Source organism: Dromiciops gliroides, chromosome 3, assembly GCF_019393635.1.
Source record: "Dromiciops gliroides isolate mDroGli1 chromosome 3, mDroGli1.pri, whole genome shotgun sequence".
NCBI classification, from domain to species: Eukaryota; Metazoa; Chordata; class Mammalia; order Microbiotheria; family Microbiotheriidae; genus Dromiciops; species Dromiciops gliroides.
In genome coordinates, this window is record NC_057863.1 from 470,526,474 (window position 1) to 470,542,885 (window position 16,412).

At 35.7% G+C, this 16,412-nt stretch overlaps 1 protein-coding gene across 5 annotated transcripts in view; it reads left to right on the forward strand.

Annotated features, from left to right (window-relative positions):
- SPART (spartin) overlaps nt 1-14,020 on the forward strand; it is a 50,992-nt gene extending 36,972 nt beyond the window's left edge. For 4 of the 5 annotated variants that reach the window (XM_043996198.1, XM_043996197.1, XM_043996200.1 and 1 more), the window contains 4 exons: nt 1,252-1,446; nt 2,163-2,321; nt 2,410-2,500; nt 12,236-14,020. In XM_043996198.1, coding sequence (XP_043852133.1) covers nt 1,252-1,446; nt 2,163-2,321; nt 2,410-2,500; nt 12,236-12,479 — 689 coding nt within the window. In that variant the 3' untranslated portion in view covers nt 12,480-14,020. Of the gene's footprint in view, nt 1-1,251; nt 1,447-2,162; nt 2,322-2,409; nt 2,501-4,080; nt 4,124-12,235 lie in introns of all 5 variants that reach the window. The other variant, XM_043996201.1, reaches the window with a different exon arrangement.
- Nucleotides 14,021-16,412: the final 2,392 nt, after the last annotated feature.

Consider the following 16,412-nt stretch of genomic DNA (forward strand, 5'->3'; position numbering starts at 1 on the left):
GAGGAGGTAGTGGGGTCAAGGTAGGCCCTTTTAAGCATGAGAAAGATAATTGAATATGTTTGTAGATAGCCAGAAGGAACCAGAGACTGATGATTAGGAAATGGGGGAAAGAAGAATTAAAGGGACCAAGCATCCAGGAGGGAATGGGATCATAAGCATAGTTAGAGAAATTGACCTTGGTGAGAAGGACGGCCTCAAATGCAGCTGGAACAAATTAGGAATAAAGGGGGAAGGGATCAATGATGAAATATTTTGAGGCACAGAGTAGGGGAGAAAAGAATCTCATAATGGATGCCCTTTATTTTTTCAGAACATGTGAGGCAATATCCTTAACTGGGAATGATAGAAGTGTGGAGGGAGGGACACTATGGAAGGCTTAAGGAAAGAAAAGATTTGGAAGAGCCACTGTGGGAAACATGATAATATTAGGGAAGACTAAAAGGATTATTGTGGAGCAGTGAGGACCCAGTTGAGATTAGGTACCACTGGTTCTGTGATTGACTGTAGTGCCATTCAGTATCATATGAATAATAGAGAAGCTGGATGGTGAAGGTACTCAAAAAATAAGATTTGGAAAGGCACACAATGTGTGCCTTCTCCTTGAGATCAGGTTTCATTTTGTGTTCAATTCCCGTAATCATATCACAGTGCCAGGCACATAGTAGGCTCTTAATAAATATTGATTTATTGACTAGAAGAGTTTCCCAATAGAGCAAGAGATTCAAAAGTTGAGGGCATTTTGTAGTTGGACTGGTTAACTATAGAGTCAAGAACAGAGATGGGATGATGTCCTGGGAGAACAATGAAGGACAGAGTGACTAACTAAATAGTCCAGTTCTTTTGCCTCTTGGTAATAATATCTAAGGAGCACTTTAAAAAACCCAACTTATTTTTAACCTTGGTACCAAGATATAGCTAAAAACCAAACTCTTCTAATATTAATAATAATATGTTTTGCTAATAGGATTCTTTAGTTTAAAAAAAATTGGAAATTGCTTAGTCTTAAATTCTAGAGGTAAATTTTGAGCTTAGCTTCAACTATCCTGATTCTGTCTTCTAAACTTTTCCATTTTTCTTTTGACATGAGCTCCTTTTGAGTAGGGCTTTTATCATTCTTTGTACTTGTATCCCTAGTACAGTGGCTCACATGTAGTTGTTTGATAAGTATTGGGCTGATTGGCAGGTGTTATGGCTTAAAGACATAGCTGGTATCCCAAGTACATAGAGTGTCTTTTCTTTTCTTTTGAAAAGGTGCATCCTGGCTGAGTTGGGGTTTAGTTAAAGGAGCTGAACTTACTGGAAAGGCAATCCATAAAGGAGCCTCTAAACTTCGAGAACATATTGAGCCTGAAGAAAAGCCACTGGAAGTAAGTCCAACTGTGTCCAAGGGACTTCATATAGCAAAGCAGGCCACAGGAGGAGCAGTGAAAGTCAGTCAGTTCCTGGGTAATTATATTACACTCTCTTTTCAATTAAAGGGGAAAAAACAATTATTCAAAAACATTTCCATAGTGGTTGACTTTATTTATGAACATTTGGGATGAAGTAATTTTATTGAGGAAATAGGAAATGTCAAAATTGTCACTTGAAAATATTTTCTGATATTTGTTGTTTTAAGTGCATATGACTTCTGGTAGCTAAATAGCTAAATAAAGTCTTCTAGCCTAAATGTATTTTGACTTGAAGTACTCGTGTGCAATACCTAGTGTCAGGTCCTGAGCATACAGGGACAAAATGAAAAATAGTCCCCATGCTCAAGGAGTTTACATTCTATTAGACCTATATTTTACTGGAATTCTAGTAAAAAAAAATGTGGACGTTCATTGTGGCATTTTCTGATTTGTAAAACATTTTAAACTATTAAGCACAAATTAATATTATTTCATAGTATACTTAAGTCAATGTTTTGAAAACAAATTCTCATTGGTTCACTGTAGAAATAAAAATGAGAATGATTACTTTTAAACCAAGCTATAAAGGTGTATTAAAGAAGCAGGGTTATAAATATTAATAGACTCCCCAACAGTTTCAAACCATACAATAGTCACGATAACCAGTGTTTATACCTTTTATTTCCAAAGAGGAAGGATAGCCATGTATAATTGTTTAATTTTAAAAACCTTAACATAGTCTTTACATATTTATTTTTGTACACACATTAGTGGAAGGAGTATGTTCCTTAGCAAACTGTGTTGGAAGAGAATTAGCTCCACATGTCAAGAAGCATGGAATCAAACTTGTTCCAGAATCTCTTAAAAAAGATAAAGATGGGAAATCCCCTTTGGATGGTGCCATGGTTGTAGCAGCAAGTAGTCTTCAAGGTAATGGAAGGATTCCTATATAATAAAGCAATCTGTTTGGTTGTGGCTAATTAAGCTTATTTAAATTATTTAAAAATAATTCTTTCAGGGTTTTCAACTGTATGGCAAGGATTGGAATGTGCAGCTAGATGCATCGTTCAAAAAGTTGCTTCAGAAACTGTACATACAGTTAAACACAAGTAAGTCTAATTTTTATTTTTGTTTTTAACAATAGGAATGCTCAGTTAATTTATATCATTTGTAGAAATCTTGAATGAAAGTGGATGTTCAGCTTTTTTTATTAAATATTGGGCCAGAGTCTTATTTTTCTACTAATATTTTTTTTTCCTCAAACAAGGGGCAGGTAATTATTTATGATGAAAAAATTGTAAATAAACATAGTCATGTCACTTAACTTTTCTGGGCCTTAGTCTCTTTATCTGCAAAATGAACAGGTGCACTAGATGAGCTCTAAGGTCCTTCCAGCCTTATCATCCTATGGTTTGAATGTTTTTTAACTTTAACTTTACCTCTTTGAATTGTAAAACTAGCCTCACATAATGTTGCCCTGGTTGTCATCATTTTATGGAAAGAGCTGTCATTATAGTCTTTTATAACCAAACTGCACCATAAAGTTGTTTTGGCAATTTCCCTGAGAAACAAATTGAATAATCTAAATCTACAGTTCCCAACCAGGGAATTTTAAGTTAAGGAAGGGGCACTGCCAATATATAGGTTGTCAAAATAAGACTAGTCTGACCATATCATCTATGTCATCGCCCCCTTTCCTTCTACCTTCCCTACCTGAACTTTCAATGACTCCCTCTTGACCCTAGCATAAAATGTAAACTCCTCAGTTGGGTACTTAAAGGCCATCACAGTCTGGTTCTTGCTTGTTTCACATCACTATTCTTCATGCTTTGTGTTACAACCCAACTGTCCTAATTGCTGTTACCTATATTTAGTATCCCATCATCTACACTCTATGCCTTTGCATGGGCTTACTCCTCTGCATGGAATGTAATCCTTTCTCACCTCCTGCATTCAGAATTTGTATTTCCTTCTGGGCTCAGGTTATGTGTCCCCTTCTATAGGTAGCCTTTCCTGATCCTCTTGTCTTTTTTTTATTTTTGACAGCACTATTGCTAGCTCCCTTCTCTCATCTAACCCCTGTACCACCCCCCCCCCCGCACCCCCAATGAAAAAATAAAAACATAATTGGGTTTGTAAAACTGGGCTAATTGTATATGCATATATGGATAATACAGAAATAAGTTTTGTAGGACTTCACTTGTATCATGGGTTTTATACTGGTTGCCTTTTCAATGGTTGAGAGGGAAACTGGGGGGAGGGAGAGAATTTGGAACTCAAGTGAAAAAAATGAACATTTTAAAAATTGCATATGCATTATGCCTCCAAAAAAAGAGAAAAATGCATAAAGTATAGGCTTTTTTATCTGATTGCCAGTATTCTACTCAGCTAACAATCAAGATTATCTTTTACTTTTGACAAAAATGTGACTGAAAAGGTCACCTATGTTAAAGGACATTTTCTGTGCTTTTACAGTTTTGACTATGGTATTGGACTGTATTTGACTTAATGCAGGTTTATGGTGTTATTATGATTATTATGCTAATCATTTTAACTGTTTTTTAACCTATTGTCTAATATACTCAACTGTATTGATTAATTATATTGATGATAATTGTAACAGTTTTTCAGAGGATATGAATGACTAGTTTATTTTCTCAGTTACAGTAATATTTTTGTCTTATTTTAGATATAGGAACTTGAAGATCTGCAGCAACCATGAAAAGCAATAAGTAACTTAAACCTGGCACAGCTAATTATAGTACATCATCTGTCAAATAATTCACCTTAATCTTCTGTACAGTTTCTAAATTTCTCTGTCAGGCTTCTTTTTCCCCCACTTAATTCTTTAAAGAGATATAGCCAGCCCATTTTTTCCACTCAGTAAGATTTCATGCTAACAAAAACCATTTTCATGAAGTGTAAGTTTAGTGAAAAATAAACTTCTGTAAGAAGTATAGCATTGATTGATTAATAAATTAATAAAGATTTTCCCTAAGTTTTGATTGGATTTTATCTGAGCTACTATAGTATGACCAGGATAAGTGTGCTGGACTCCATGCTATATGAAAATCAGATGAAGGAACTGGTAAGGAAAAGACAGGAGGCAGATGTGATAGCTGCCTTGTTTTCAAGTATTTGAAGGGATGACTTGTGGAAGTTGTTCTATTTGGCCCCAGAAGCCAGGACTAGAAGCAATAGGTAGAAATTTCTGAGAAAGATTTTAGCTCAATGTAAGAAAAAATAATTAGAGCTATTCCAGAGTAGAATAGTCAGTATTGGGTGGTAGTGAATTCTCCATCACTAAACGTTTTTAAGGAGAGATGTCACAGAATGGATACCTGAACAAGATAATGGACCAAAGTAAATGACCTCTGAGATTCTGTAATATTTTCCTAGTGCCATCTTTATTATAAACTTATGGTAATAAGAGTAATGCCATATTCATGGAGAAAAGGTATGTTTAAATGATAGAATTCCTTAAATTAACAGTGTTCAGATATATCTTTGCTTTTGAGGTGTCCTTCAAATACTCTACCTGTTATACAGTGTGATATTGCACAATGTGTGATAACCACTTTGTCAGATCAGTAGACCAAATTGCTTTTGTCAGATTGTCAAGTTCTACCTGGGTAAACAGGAGTCAACCCCTATTATTACCATATCATAGACTAGGGAGTCATTAAAACTACACACTTCCTTTGGGATTCTGAATTCAGTTCAACGAATTTTCTTCTGAGCCTGAAGACCCACTATCGGTACTTGCAAGGGATGGAGAAGCTGTATCCAGCTGAATGAAAGTCCCTCCTAATCTAGACTCAGACAATGTCGCACTTGGAGGTAAATTTGATGGAAGGAAGAAGATGGGAAATTGAAGGATCATAGAATCTTAGAGCTGGAAAGAAGCTTAGAGGTATTCTAGTCCAGTCTTTTATTAATGCAGGAATCCATGTAATCTCTGGTGGAACATTTATAGTGACAAGGACCTGTGACTTTGAGGCAGCATGCTTCCCAGTTTAATGAATGCATAGTTAGAAAGTTCCTCCCTTTGTATAGTCCCATATTCTGCCTCCCAGTGTTTTCTGTTTTCTGGAGCCACATAGAATACGTCCTTCTTCCACATGACAGTCTTTTATATGTTTGAAGGTATCTGTCTTGTTCTCCCTGTTGCTTTCTCTTCTCCAAGTTAAATATTCCTAGCCCCTACAGCACATCAGTTTTTATTCAATTAAATTGGACAAACATATTAAGTGCCATTTATGGACAGGGTACCATGTTGGGAAATACAAAGATCAGAAGACAAGTCTCGGGGGCAGCTAGGTGACACAGTGGATAGAGCACTGGCCCTGGAGTCAGGAGTACCTGAGTTCAAATCCAGCCTCAGACACTTAACACTTACTAGCTGTGTGACCCTGGGCAAGTCACTTAACCCCAGTTGCCTCACTTAAAAAAAATAAATAAATAAAAAGAAGACAAGTCTCTGTTTTAAGAAGCTTACAATAATGTAGAAGAGATAAAGTGTGAATATGGTACTATAAAATAGAACATCATTGCAGAGGAGGGTCAGTATAGGCAAATTTGTTTCTCATGTGTTATGATTTCCAGCCCCATGGTCAGTCTCCTCTGGCTATACTTTATTTAGTGTATCAGCATGCCTCCTAAATTGCCTTCTCTTTTATCAGTGACATGGATAAAGACAGTGTTGAACAGGACAGGCTCAAGGACATAGCTTAGCTACCTCCTTCCAGGTTAGCAGTGTTTTATTCATTATCACATTTTTGTTAGCAGTTATTCAGCTCATACATTTCTTTACACATTTTTGTCTGGAAGAACAAGCTTAATTAAGCCAGTATTAAGTGCCTTTTTTGTGTGAGGCACTATGTACTATATACAAGAATGAAAATTGAGAAATAGTGACTTCTCAAGCAATATAAAGTATAAATAGGAGATAAGACACATAGACAAGCAAGTACAAGTTTGAGCTTTACAGTGGAGAATATTAGATTTCATTAAGCAAGGCAGAGAGACCAGGGAAGGAAGACTTCATAGAAGAGGTAGCTCCCAAACTGAACTTGTAAGGAAGAAAAAAAGATTTCAGTAGGCAGATATGAGTGTCTATTCTCAGTAGGAAATCTGTGTCAGTGCCCACTTGTAAGAGTAGATACCGAGAAAGGGTAAATAGTCCAATGTGGTTACAATGATAAGTACATGATGCTTAATAGTATGAAATAGGGATGGAACCATATTGCAGAAAGTCGAGAATGTCAGGCATAGGGGTTTATATTTTATTCTGTAAACAGTGGGGAGCCACTGAAAACTTTTGAGCAGTAAATTAACATGGTCAGGCTCTTGTGCATTGAAGACTAGATCATTCTTGCAGCAGAGTAAGGGATGTATTGGCGCAGAGAGATGAGGCAGTGTAGAAGCTATTAGGATAATCCAGGCCAGAGGTCATGAGAATCTGAAAGAGAATGTGGATGTAAGGCATATCATATAGGTAAGATTACTAGGACTGTACAAATAATCAGACAAAGGAGAAGGAAGTGTCAAAATTGAGTTAAGAGGATAGTGGTGGTATCAAAAATACTAAGGGATTTGGAAGGGCTGGTTATGAATTCAGTTTGGAACAATTTAAGCTTAAGCTGCCACTTGGGGGGGCAGCTAGGTGGCACAGTGGTTAGAGCACCCTGGATTCAGGAGGACTTGAGTTCAAATCTGGCCTTACACACTGCGTGACCCTGGGCAAGTCACTTAACCCCAATTGCCTCACCAAAAAAAAAAAAAAAAGATGCCACTGGAAAATGTCCATAACAATTGACTTATGTAACTTTAAAGCTTGCAAGAAACTTAAATGTTCCATAATGGATAAAGAGCTGGTCTTGAGGTCAGGAAGACCTGGGTTCAATCCCCATCTCTGTCATATACTGATTTGGTGACCCTGGGCGAGGCACTTAAATTCAGTTTCTTCGGCAGCTCTCTAAGATTTTAAGGTGCAGTATAGGTAGTGATCCACATGCACATGCTGATGAACTCATGAGTCTAGCTAAAAGGAAAAAAAAGTATGCAAAATGTGTTATATATATTATCTCGTTTATGCCTCAAAAATAACCTTATAAGGAAGATGTCATTTGTAAGGAGCATCACTCTCATGTTGGAGATGTAGAAATTGCAAGTCCAAGAAGTCTAGTGATTGCCCAGTGTCACATAGCTGGTAACGTTCAGAAACAGGATATGAAGCCAGATTTGCTTGAGTTTTCCCACTGTGTAGTGCTGTGTCTAGAGTAGTGCCAGCAGTCAGTTATGGGATATGGCATTTTGTCTTGGGAGATGCTGGAGCTTGAGATAAAGAAATGAAATTTGTTTTCATAGAGATGATAAATGAAGTTATGGGGAAATAGATGAGATCACAGAGGCACAAAGTATAGAATTAGAGGGAAAAGAAGGTTTAGAAGAGTGACTTAAGGGAACATTCATGCTTACATGGCAGGGAAAAAGGAGCCAATGAAGAACAAAACTTAGTATTGAAAGGTAGAACCATGAAAAGGCAACATTACAAAAACCATTTGAGGAAAAAATATTGAGAGAGAGTGGTCAGCAATATCAAATCATGCATGAAATTTAAAGAACTATGAAGCACCTTGCTGAAATAAATTTATAAATATGCCCGTAGTTTCTTCATTTGTTGATCTAATAAATCCTATCTAAAAAAGCAGGGAAATCAACTTGTCATGCATGATCTAATCTTAGTCAATTCTTCCTTGGCTCCTAATCATTGCAACACTGTTTTCTAACTACTTGAAAACCATCTACTTAAATTCATTCTAGAATTTTGCCAGGGATTGATATCAATCATTGTAAAAGGACTCTTTTCCCTTTTTCCTCTACTCTTTTTTTCAAAATCTTTGAGTAGGCAGATTAATAGAGAGATGCTTTACCTTTCACTGTCTGAAAAACAAAATCCTAAGACCCATTCACTGAGTCCTCACCACTTGGCCACTTACAAATCAAATCAACAAACATCTATTCATTGTCTCCTGTGTGCCAGGCACTGTGCTAAGTGCTGGGGATGCAAAGAAAGGCAAAGGATAGTTCATCCCCTCAAGGAGTGTAGTGGGGACGCAACATGCAAACAATGCTGTATAATAGAAACTGCATGGAATACCAGAGAGAGCCCTGGCATTAATAGACACTAGGAAAGGCTGCTTGCAGAAGGTGTGCTTTTACCTGGGACTTAAAGGAAGCCACTAGATGGAGATGAGAAAGGAGAGAACTTCAGGCACAGAAGACAGCTAGTGAAAATGCCGAGAGTCAGGAGACTGAGTATCTTGTACAAGGAACTGCAAGAGGACCAATATCATTGGATCACAGAGTACATAGAGGGATAGATAGAAAAAGACTGGAAAAGTGGCAGGAGGTGAGTGGAGAGGCAGTGGTGGAGGGTGGGGGTGGGGGGAGGGAGAGCTGGGGGTGGTAATGAAAGGCTTTCAGTGCCAAACATAAGATTTTATATTCAATCCTGGCAGTAATAGGGAGCTACTGGAGCTTACTGAAAAAAATGAGGGGGGAAGGATTGGAGGATGAACTTCCATGGTCTTCAGTTTTTTTGTTTTGGTTTTGGTTTGGTTTTTGTTTTGATTTTTTTGTGTGGGGCAATGAGGGTTAAGTGAATTGCCCAGGGTCACACAACTAGTAAGTTTCTGAGGCCAGATTTGAACTGAGGTCCTCCTGAATCCAGGACCTGTGCTTTGGCTACTTCACCACCTAGCTGCTCCATTTCCATGGTCTTTAGAAATCACTTTGATAGTTTAGTGGAGGATGGATTAAGGAGAGATTTGAGACAGGGAGATCAATCAGCAGGTTATTTCGATAATTCAACTATACCAGGTTAGTGGCAATATAAAGAGAAAAGGGGGCTTTTATGAGTGATGTTGAAAAGGTAGTATCAACATGACTTGACAGTTGATTGGATATGGAGAGTGAGAGTGTGTGAGGTAAAGATGACACCTAGATTGCAGCTCTGGGTGCCTATGAGAATGGTGGTGCTCTTGACAATAAGAAGTTACAAGAGAACCTTCTATCTGCCTTAGGTCAATTATAATCATTTCTATTTTAATGCTAACATTACTAAATACAGTTTTGGGAGATTGTTTAAAAGATTCTGTTTGAAATATAGTTTCAATTTTATTCTGATAATTTTTCACTGTGCTAGGTAGGTTAGTGAGAAGTTATACAGGAATTGAATTTACTAAATTGAGTAGTAGATTTTTTGAATAGCTCTAGTTGTGAAGTAGGTACTTCTTTTATTGAGCCAAAATATATTTTCATATGGTACCTTTTAATATAAGTTATTTCTATTTACATAAAGAAGAATGTGAATAATTTCTCACTGGGGAAAAAACAATCACAGTTTTTCATCAGTTTCTCAACTAACCTGACACCGAACCATCAGAAGTCATTCAAGCTGCACATAGGTTGATGCCCAGGAATGAGACAAGTTGTCATTCCAGACAACTTAACACAAGTAAGCCAGTCTTACCTTGTTAATGCAGCAACCAATCACTACTTAAGGCTCAGTGCAAAAGTATTGTAAAATAGTCCCAACATACTAGAGGGTTTAATATAATCAAGATGATAACTTGTAACAAGGAGAACTCCATTTATATAATACAGGCTGCTTCTTAAATTGGCAAATACTTCCTTTGTTTATAGTAGATACAGCAGCATTTCTTTACTCAGTTGGCAACATTCTTGGAGTGTTAACATCTGGAATTTATATCTGATTGCTTCAACAAATTGTCTTCCAAGCCTACTTCAATGTTCTGTCTCCGTTATCCTAATAATTCATGATTACTACCTCCAATATCTCCTGTGGATCTAGCTCAAAAGTGCTAGTCCCTTACACTATTGGGGGGATACTACTTAGTGTTCCCATTCTTTTGTGAATAATCAAATGAGATATTTGTAAAGCCTTTAGCATCCCTTTCTTTCCTTCCCTTAATAATCCCCATTGCATCCTGGACTTTTTAAACATACCAACTTACCTTCACTGAAACTTGTTCTTCTATTGAGGATGTCACTATCCTTAAAATTATCTTTAATAAAGTCAGCTCCTTCTCTGGGACCAGAAGAAGAAGGATGATCATTCTCTGGACTCTTATTTATCTCCCCTAAATTCAAAAAACTTTCATCTTTTGAAGCCACAGCATCCTTTCTTCCACACTAACTTTCATCCTTGATCAGTCTTATAGGTGACATCCCACATGTTTTTATTTTGACTTTTTATAGCGGCCATGTTAATGAATTTTCTAACACTCTGGCCTATACAATTTTTGAATTCAACTCCAGTGACCTTGATTCCATTCTATTATAGACATAGCCACACTTTGTACCCCATCATTCAGAACTTCTACTTATCCCAAATTTGAATTCTAAAATTCCCCTCAGTCTGAATCCTGACCTCTTATTTTAGTTTCCCACTCCATGATTTCTACTGAATTTACTTTTTGTCCTCATCATGATATGTATTCTTTTAACACACACTTCCCTTCAACTTTTGTACATAGTAGATGTTTAATGTCTCTGGAATTGAATTGCATCATGTTCTTATTGGTACTTAAGAATCCTTCTCCAAACTTGGATAAACTCAGCCAGCTACTTTAAGTACTTCAGCAGTGTTTCTAGAGTGCCAGATTTGGTGGAGAATATCATGGAACCCAGCTAATTGATTCTACTACATATTCATGACTCAACCAGGCTTTCAGTGCTACTTGGCAATCCTCTTCTTTATCTCTTTTATCCCATTCTCCATGACTTCCTACTTAATGAGGAAGACCGTAGCCATCCAAAGAATGCTCCTTCAACCTTTCTGTATTCCATGTAGATGAGACCATTTTTCCTATTTCAGAAGTAAAGGTTCCATTCTCCCTTTCCAGGCCTTCAGCCTTTCTATTCTTTTTGTGCCTTTTGTCCCATCTTTTTGTATCTCCTAGAAGATCCTGTTCTAGGAATCATTCCTTTTCACTTGGACCTTTAACTTCTCATTTCCTTACCAATTTCACTCCTGCAAGAAGAAATGAACAGCCACCCCAGAGAAGGATAGAGGTGGGAAGGATATTAGGAGTCAGAGATGAGAAAGTGATAAGCAGCTAAAGAAAAAGCTTACTACAGAATAGTTGTCTGGGGTAGGATATAAAAATATTCTCACTGCTGTTTTGGCTCAGTGGGTAGGATGAGAAATCTGTTGCAAGGGTTCTAAATTTAGGCTGGAAATGCATTTTTCCATAGACAAAGTTTTACAAATAGTGAATAGGTGATGCCATTTCTACTAAGTTTTTTGTTAACTGACCTGGGAACTTGATTACCATTTATGACCTTGTTTAAAGTTAAAATGCATTTTCCCAGAGAAATAAATAGTTGAACTACAAATATTTGACAACTAATTTGTTAGTTGAAATTTCATCTATATTAGCAGAAACATGATATATAAATAAAAGTTATATCTTCCCCATTTTTAGATTGTGAGAAGAATTCACTTACCCTTTAGAAGAAGAAACCAAAGAACTTCACTAATTAACATGTTTCAAGATGTAGTGAAGCTTTGTTAGATTTAATGTCAGTAAATACTTCACAGAAAAATAGAAATTAATTTTCCCAGAATGGCCTTACTCTTGGAAAAAATATGGCTTGGCTTCACATAAGTGATTTAATCCTCTTTTAAAAACAATCAAATTGAAACTGAGATTTTTTTTTCCTTTCAAAGGTAACTTACACTATTCATCTTATTCTATTTTGGAATGTTCTAATTCATATTTATACTTTCACTGTATCTTAATTTTTTCTTAAAGATATGGGACTGATGCTGGTCATGCCACGGATAATGCAATGAATTCTGCCATCAATGTTGGTGTCACCGCATTTAATATTGACAACATCGGTATCAAAGCTGTGGTGACAAGAACAGCAAAGCAAACTGGAAAAGCCATCTTGGAGGAATATAAAGTAATTGACAAGTCAGAGAAGAAAGATGAAAAAGAAACCAATATTAAGACAGTCAAGAAGAAAGACAAATTGGGGAAGAAAGGTAAATGATGCAAATATTATGGATTAACTCCACCAAAGCCTTATTGAATGGATATAACTTCAGTATTTAAGCAAAAATGGAATACTTTTCTCCTACAAATTAACCTGTATCATAAAAATCTAATGATTTCTAAAAGTATTTTTCAAAAAATTTAAAGTATGTATGGTCTCCTTATAACAAAAGTAATAGTATTTTTTCTTTCTCAACTATAGAAAGACTGTCAAAAAGGTTGGATAAGGTTGTTTTATTTTATGTACTTAAAATATTTTTTCAGTTGTAAAGCTGAGATTTTTGAAAATCACCTTCCATCTAATGTTAAATTTTGTAACTGATTTATTTTAGAAAACAAAGTAGTAGATTAGATAGATGTTTATGCATAATATGGAGTATAGTAAACTAATTCAGTTTGTAATCAGAAGGATTAACCAAGTCAGTTATCTCCTGATAGTTTTGCACTATTTATCTGTAAATTTCTCCTCTGCCCTAAATCTCTTCTAAATGTTCAGTGGCTAACCTAAAATCTGAAGCACCTTAATAGAATTAGTACTAACAAAACACATTTTCAGGTAGCATTTTCTAAGATTCTTTTTTTCTGACAAAGGAAATAACTGATTATTGAAAGAACTGAGGCTCCATGAAACTAGCTGTCTCACTACAAGCTATATCTTTTATAGAAACTGGCATTGCCTCAATGGTTGAAAATAGTTATAAAAATGTATTTATTTTTAAAATGCTTTGTCTTTTAAAAACCAATAGTTGATCAGGAGCTCAAGAAAATTATTGACAATTTGAAATGTTTGTTTATTTATTGAAACTTTCTTTGCATTTAACTATTAATGACTTGCACTTTATAACTCCATTTTAACCTTTGTTTTTATGGAAATTTAATTGTACAACAGCAATAGAATTGGGTAAAATACTTATAAATACACTGGTTTTGAGGCATTGTTTACTGAAATTTAAATCTCTTAAATGTCCAATTTTTTAGAATACATGTTATTAGAAATTGTCATCTTCATGTTCAAAATAATGGAATTTTAAAGCATAAATAATTTCGTTTCCATTATGTCAGATTGTTATTAATATTATTGAGTTAAGTATCCATTGCCTTTTAAGATATTTAGGTTATAAAATATATAGGTTGTTTTTGATAATTAGCTACTAATTTTTAAAGGTTGTCACTGGTTTTCACAACTGCATTCCATTAGAATCTTGACATTACCTGTGACATAAGTAAAATAACTTGAAACTATTTTGATTATTAAGCCTCACTTGAAACTGTCCAAATATTATACTTTATGAACGAATAATATTATCTGATTGTAGATAAATAAAACAAATATCTTGGCCTCAAAACACATTAACAATGCTGTATGTGTTTAGAGTCTGAGATATGTCTATGATATGATGGTTTTATATAAGGCATATCACTACTATAATAAATACTATGATAGATTGCAGGTTGTTAATCTGGAAATTGAACTCAAGTGACATTTTTGTGTATCATTGAAATGTAATTAATTTGAAAATAAAATTAAAGTGACTTTTGTGTGTGTGTGTATGATTGAATTAAAGAAAATGTATCATAATGGCAAATGTTTGCCCAGTATGCCTATTGATAAAGAAGTTATCAAAGACACTAATTTGTTTCCTACCATTCCCTTGGTCTTGTCAGTTAGGCATAAGCATGTGTATATGTATACTTATAAGTGTACATATTTATTCTTAAGCCTTATAACATTTATAGCATGTATGAGTGTCCTAACTGGGTGTGGATTTCATGGTGATTTATATCTAGTATTTTGCATATTTTTGGGGTTGCCAGTAGCAATTGAAAAAAGCCATGGCAGGCCTATTATCAACTGACATGCAGATGTTAAGCCAAATAAAATATATCATGGACATATATGAATGAATGAAGCATTTAATAAGCACTTACTCAAAGCACTGTGCTAAGCTCTGGGGCTACCAATAAAAAAGTAAGTCAATCCCTGCCCTCAAGGAGCTTACATTCTAATGGGGGAAGAAAAGACATATGGAAGGATTCAAATGGAAAGGTCCCATAGTCCTTAGGATAAAAGGTCCCATAGTCCTTTGGAAAAGCAGATGGTAATAATCTTCTCTAATGTCATTTCCACTGATGAAATCCTATCAGTTTCTGATATTGAACTATTTAACAGGACTTTAGCGACAAAAATTTTCTTTTTAGGGGTCTTCACTAGATCTGATGATAACCACCTGCATCTCCCCAGGTGTTGTTTTCTAGGATGAAAGCTAGGGGCACTGGAATGGAAACATTGTCATTTTAAAGTGTCATGGGTTGGGGTCCTGGCCTATCTCCTTTGGATTGTATGGGGAAATGATGATCAGGTGATGGTAGCTGCCTTATCTACTCAGCATATGCTGTCTCCTGTCTTTCCTCCAGGATGTCTTATTGCTTCAGCTTGCCTGCACTGTGGGTGGCAGTTGGCTTGTGGTTGGTTGTGGTTGGCCCTTTCTCCATGGTAGTTGCCTTTCTAGATAATGGCTATGAAGGTTTGTCTCAAGCAGAACCCACCGGTGGTCTGGGACTTTATTTTATGTCTTACTATCAAAGGAGATAGTCTGATCACATATTGAGAGTAAGAAATACCAAAGTGAACCACCCAGATGTACTGGTATCCTAGCAATACTAAAAGAACCAAAGGAAGGATCTTCTGGATTTTAGGAAAGATGTGTAGCCCTGGAAGGGAGTGCTCATAGCAGAGAGATCATAGGGTCTATTGATGTATACATTTGGCAAATTATTTTTTTTAGTTGTGTGTTTTCTGACAAAGGAAAAAATATATGTTAAAAGTAATTATTACCTCTAAGTGGGGTTTAAGACAAAGTGATTTCATATACATTTTTTTTAGATTAGTTCCTTTGGCTACATGTTTCTGTGGAATAAGTATTCCATCCATGTTTCTTTATATTAAATTTTATTTTTTTATTTATCAAGCATTTAATTTCCCTCCTTCCCACCCCCCCCAAAACAAAAGAGAACCCATAAGAATCATCAAGCAAAAGAAATTCTCATATTGGCCATATCCAAAAATGTGGCTCGACATATTAGCCCATCACCTCTATCAGGAGTTTCTCCTTGCTTTTTCATACAGTTTAAGTATTCTTGTTTTCTTGTTGTTCAGTCGTGTTATACTATGATCCCATTTGGGGTTTTCTTAGCAAAGATACTAGAGTGATTTGCTCTTTCCTTCTCCAGCTCATTTTTTTTTTTCCCCAGCTCATTTTATAGATGAGGAACTGAGGCAAACAGGGTTAACTGACTTGCCCAGAGCCATACAACTAGTGAGTGTTTGAGGCCATATCTGAACTCAGGATGATAAATCTTCCTAACTCTAGACCTGGCACTCTCCACTGTGCCACCTACCTGCTCTTTGGAATATTTTTATCCTATAAAAAATGACGAGCTGGATGGTTTCAGATAAACCTGGGAATACTTATATAAATTGATAAAAATTGTAGTGAGCAGAACCAGGAGAATATTGTTCATATTAATAGCAGTGTTCTAAGAATGATCAACTGCAAAAGACATAGCTACTCTGATCAAGACAGTGATTCAAGACAATTCCAAAGGAATCATGATGAAAAATGCTATCCTCTTCTAGAGAGAGAAAGAGAACTGGTACACTCTGAATTACTTTGTTTTTCTTGTGTTTTTTTTTCAATGTTTTCTTTTGCGACATGGCTAATATGGAAATATGTTTTGTATGACTTCAAATGTAGTTTTGATATCAAATCGCATGCCTTCCCAAGGAGGGGGGAAGGACAAAAGGGAGGGACAGAATTTGGAACTCAAAATTTTTATAAAATGAATTTTAAAATTTTACATGTAATTGGGAAATATTTAACAAAATATATAGTAAAAAGAAAGAAAGAAACTAGCTGAAGAATTCAGAGAA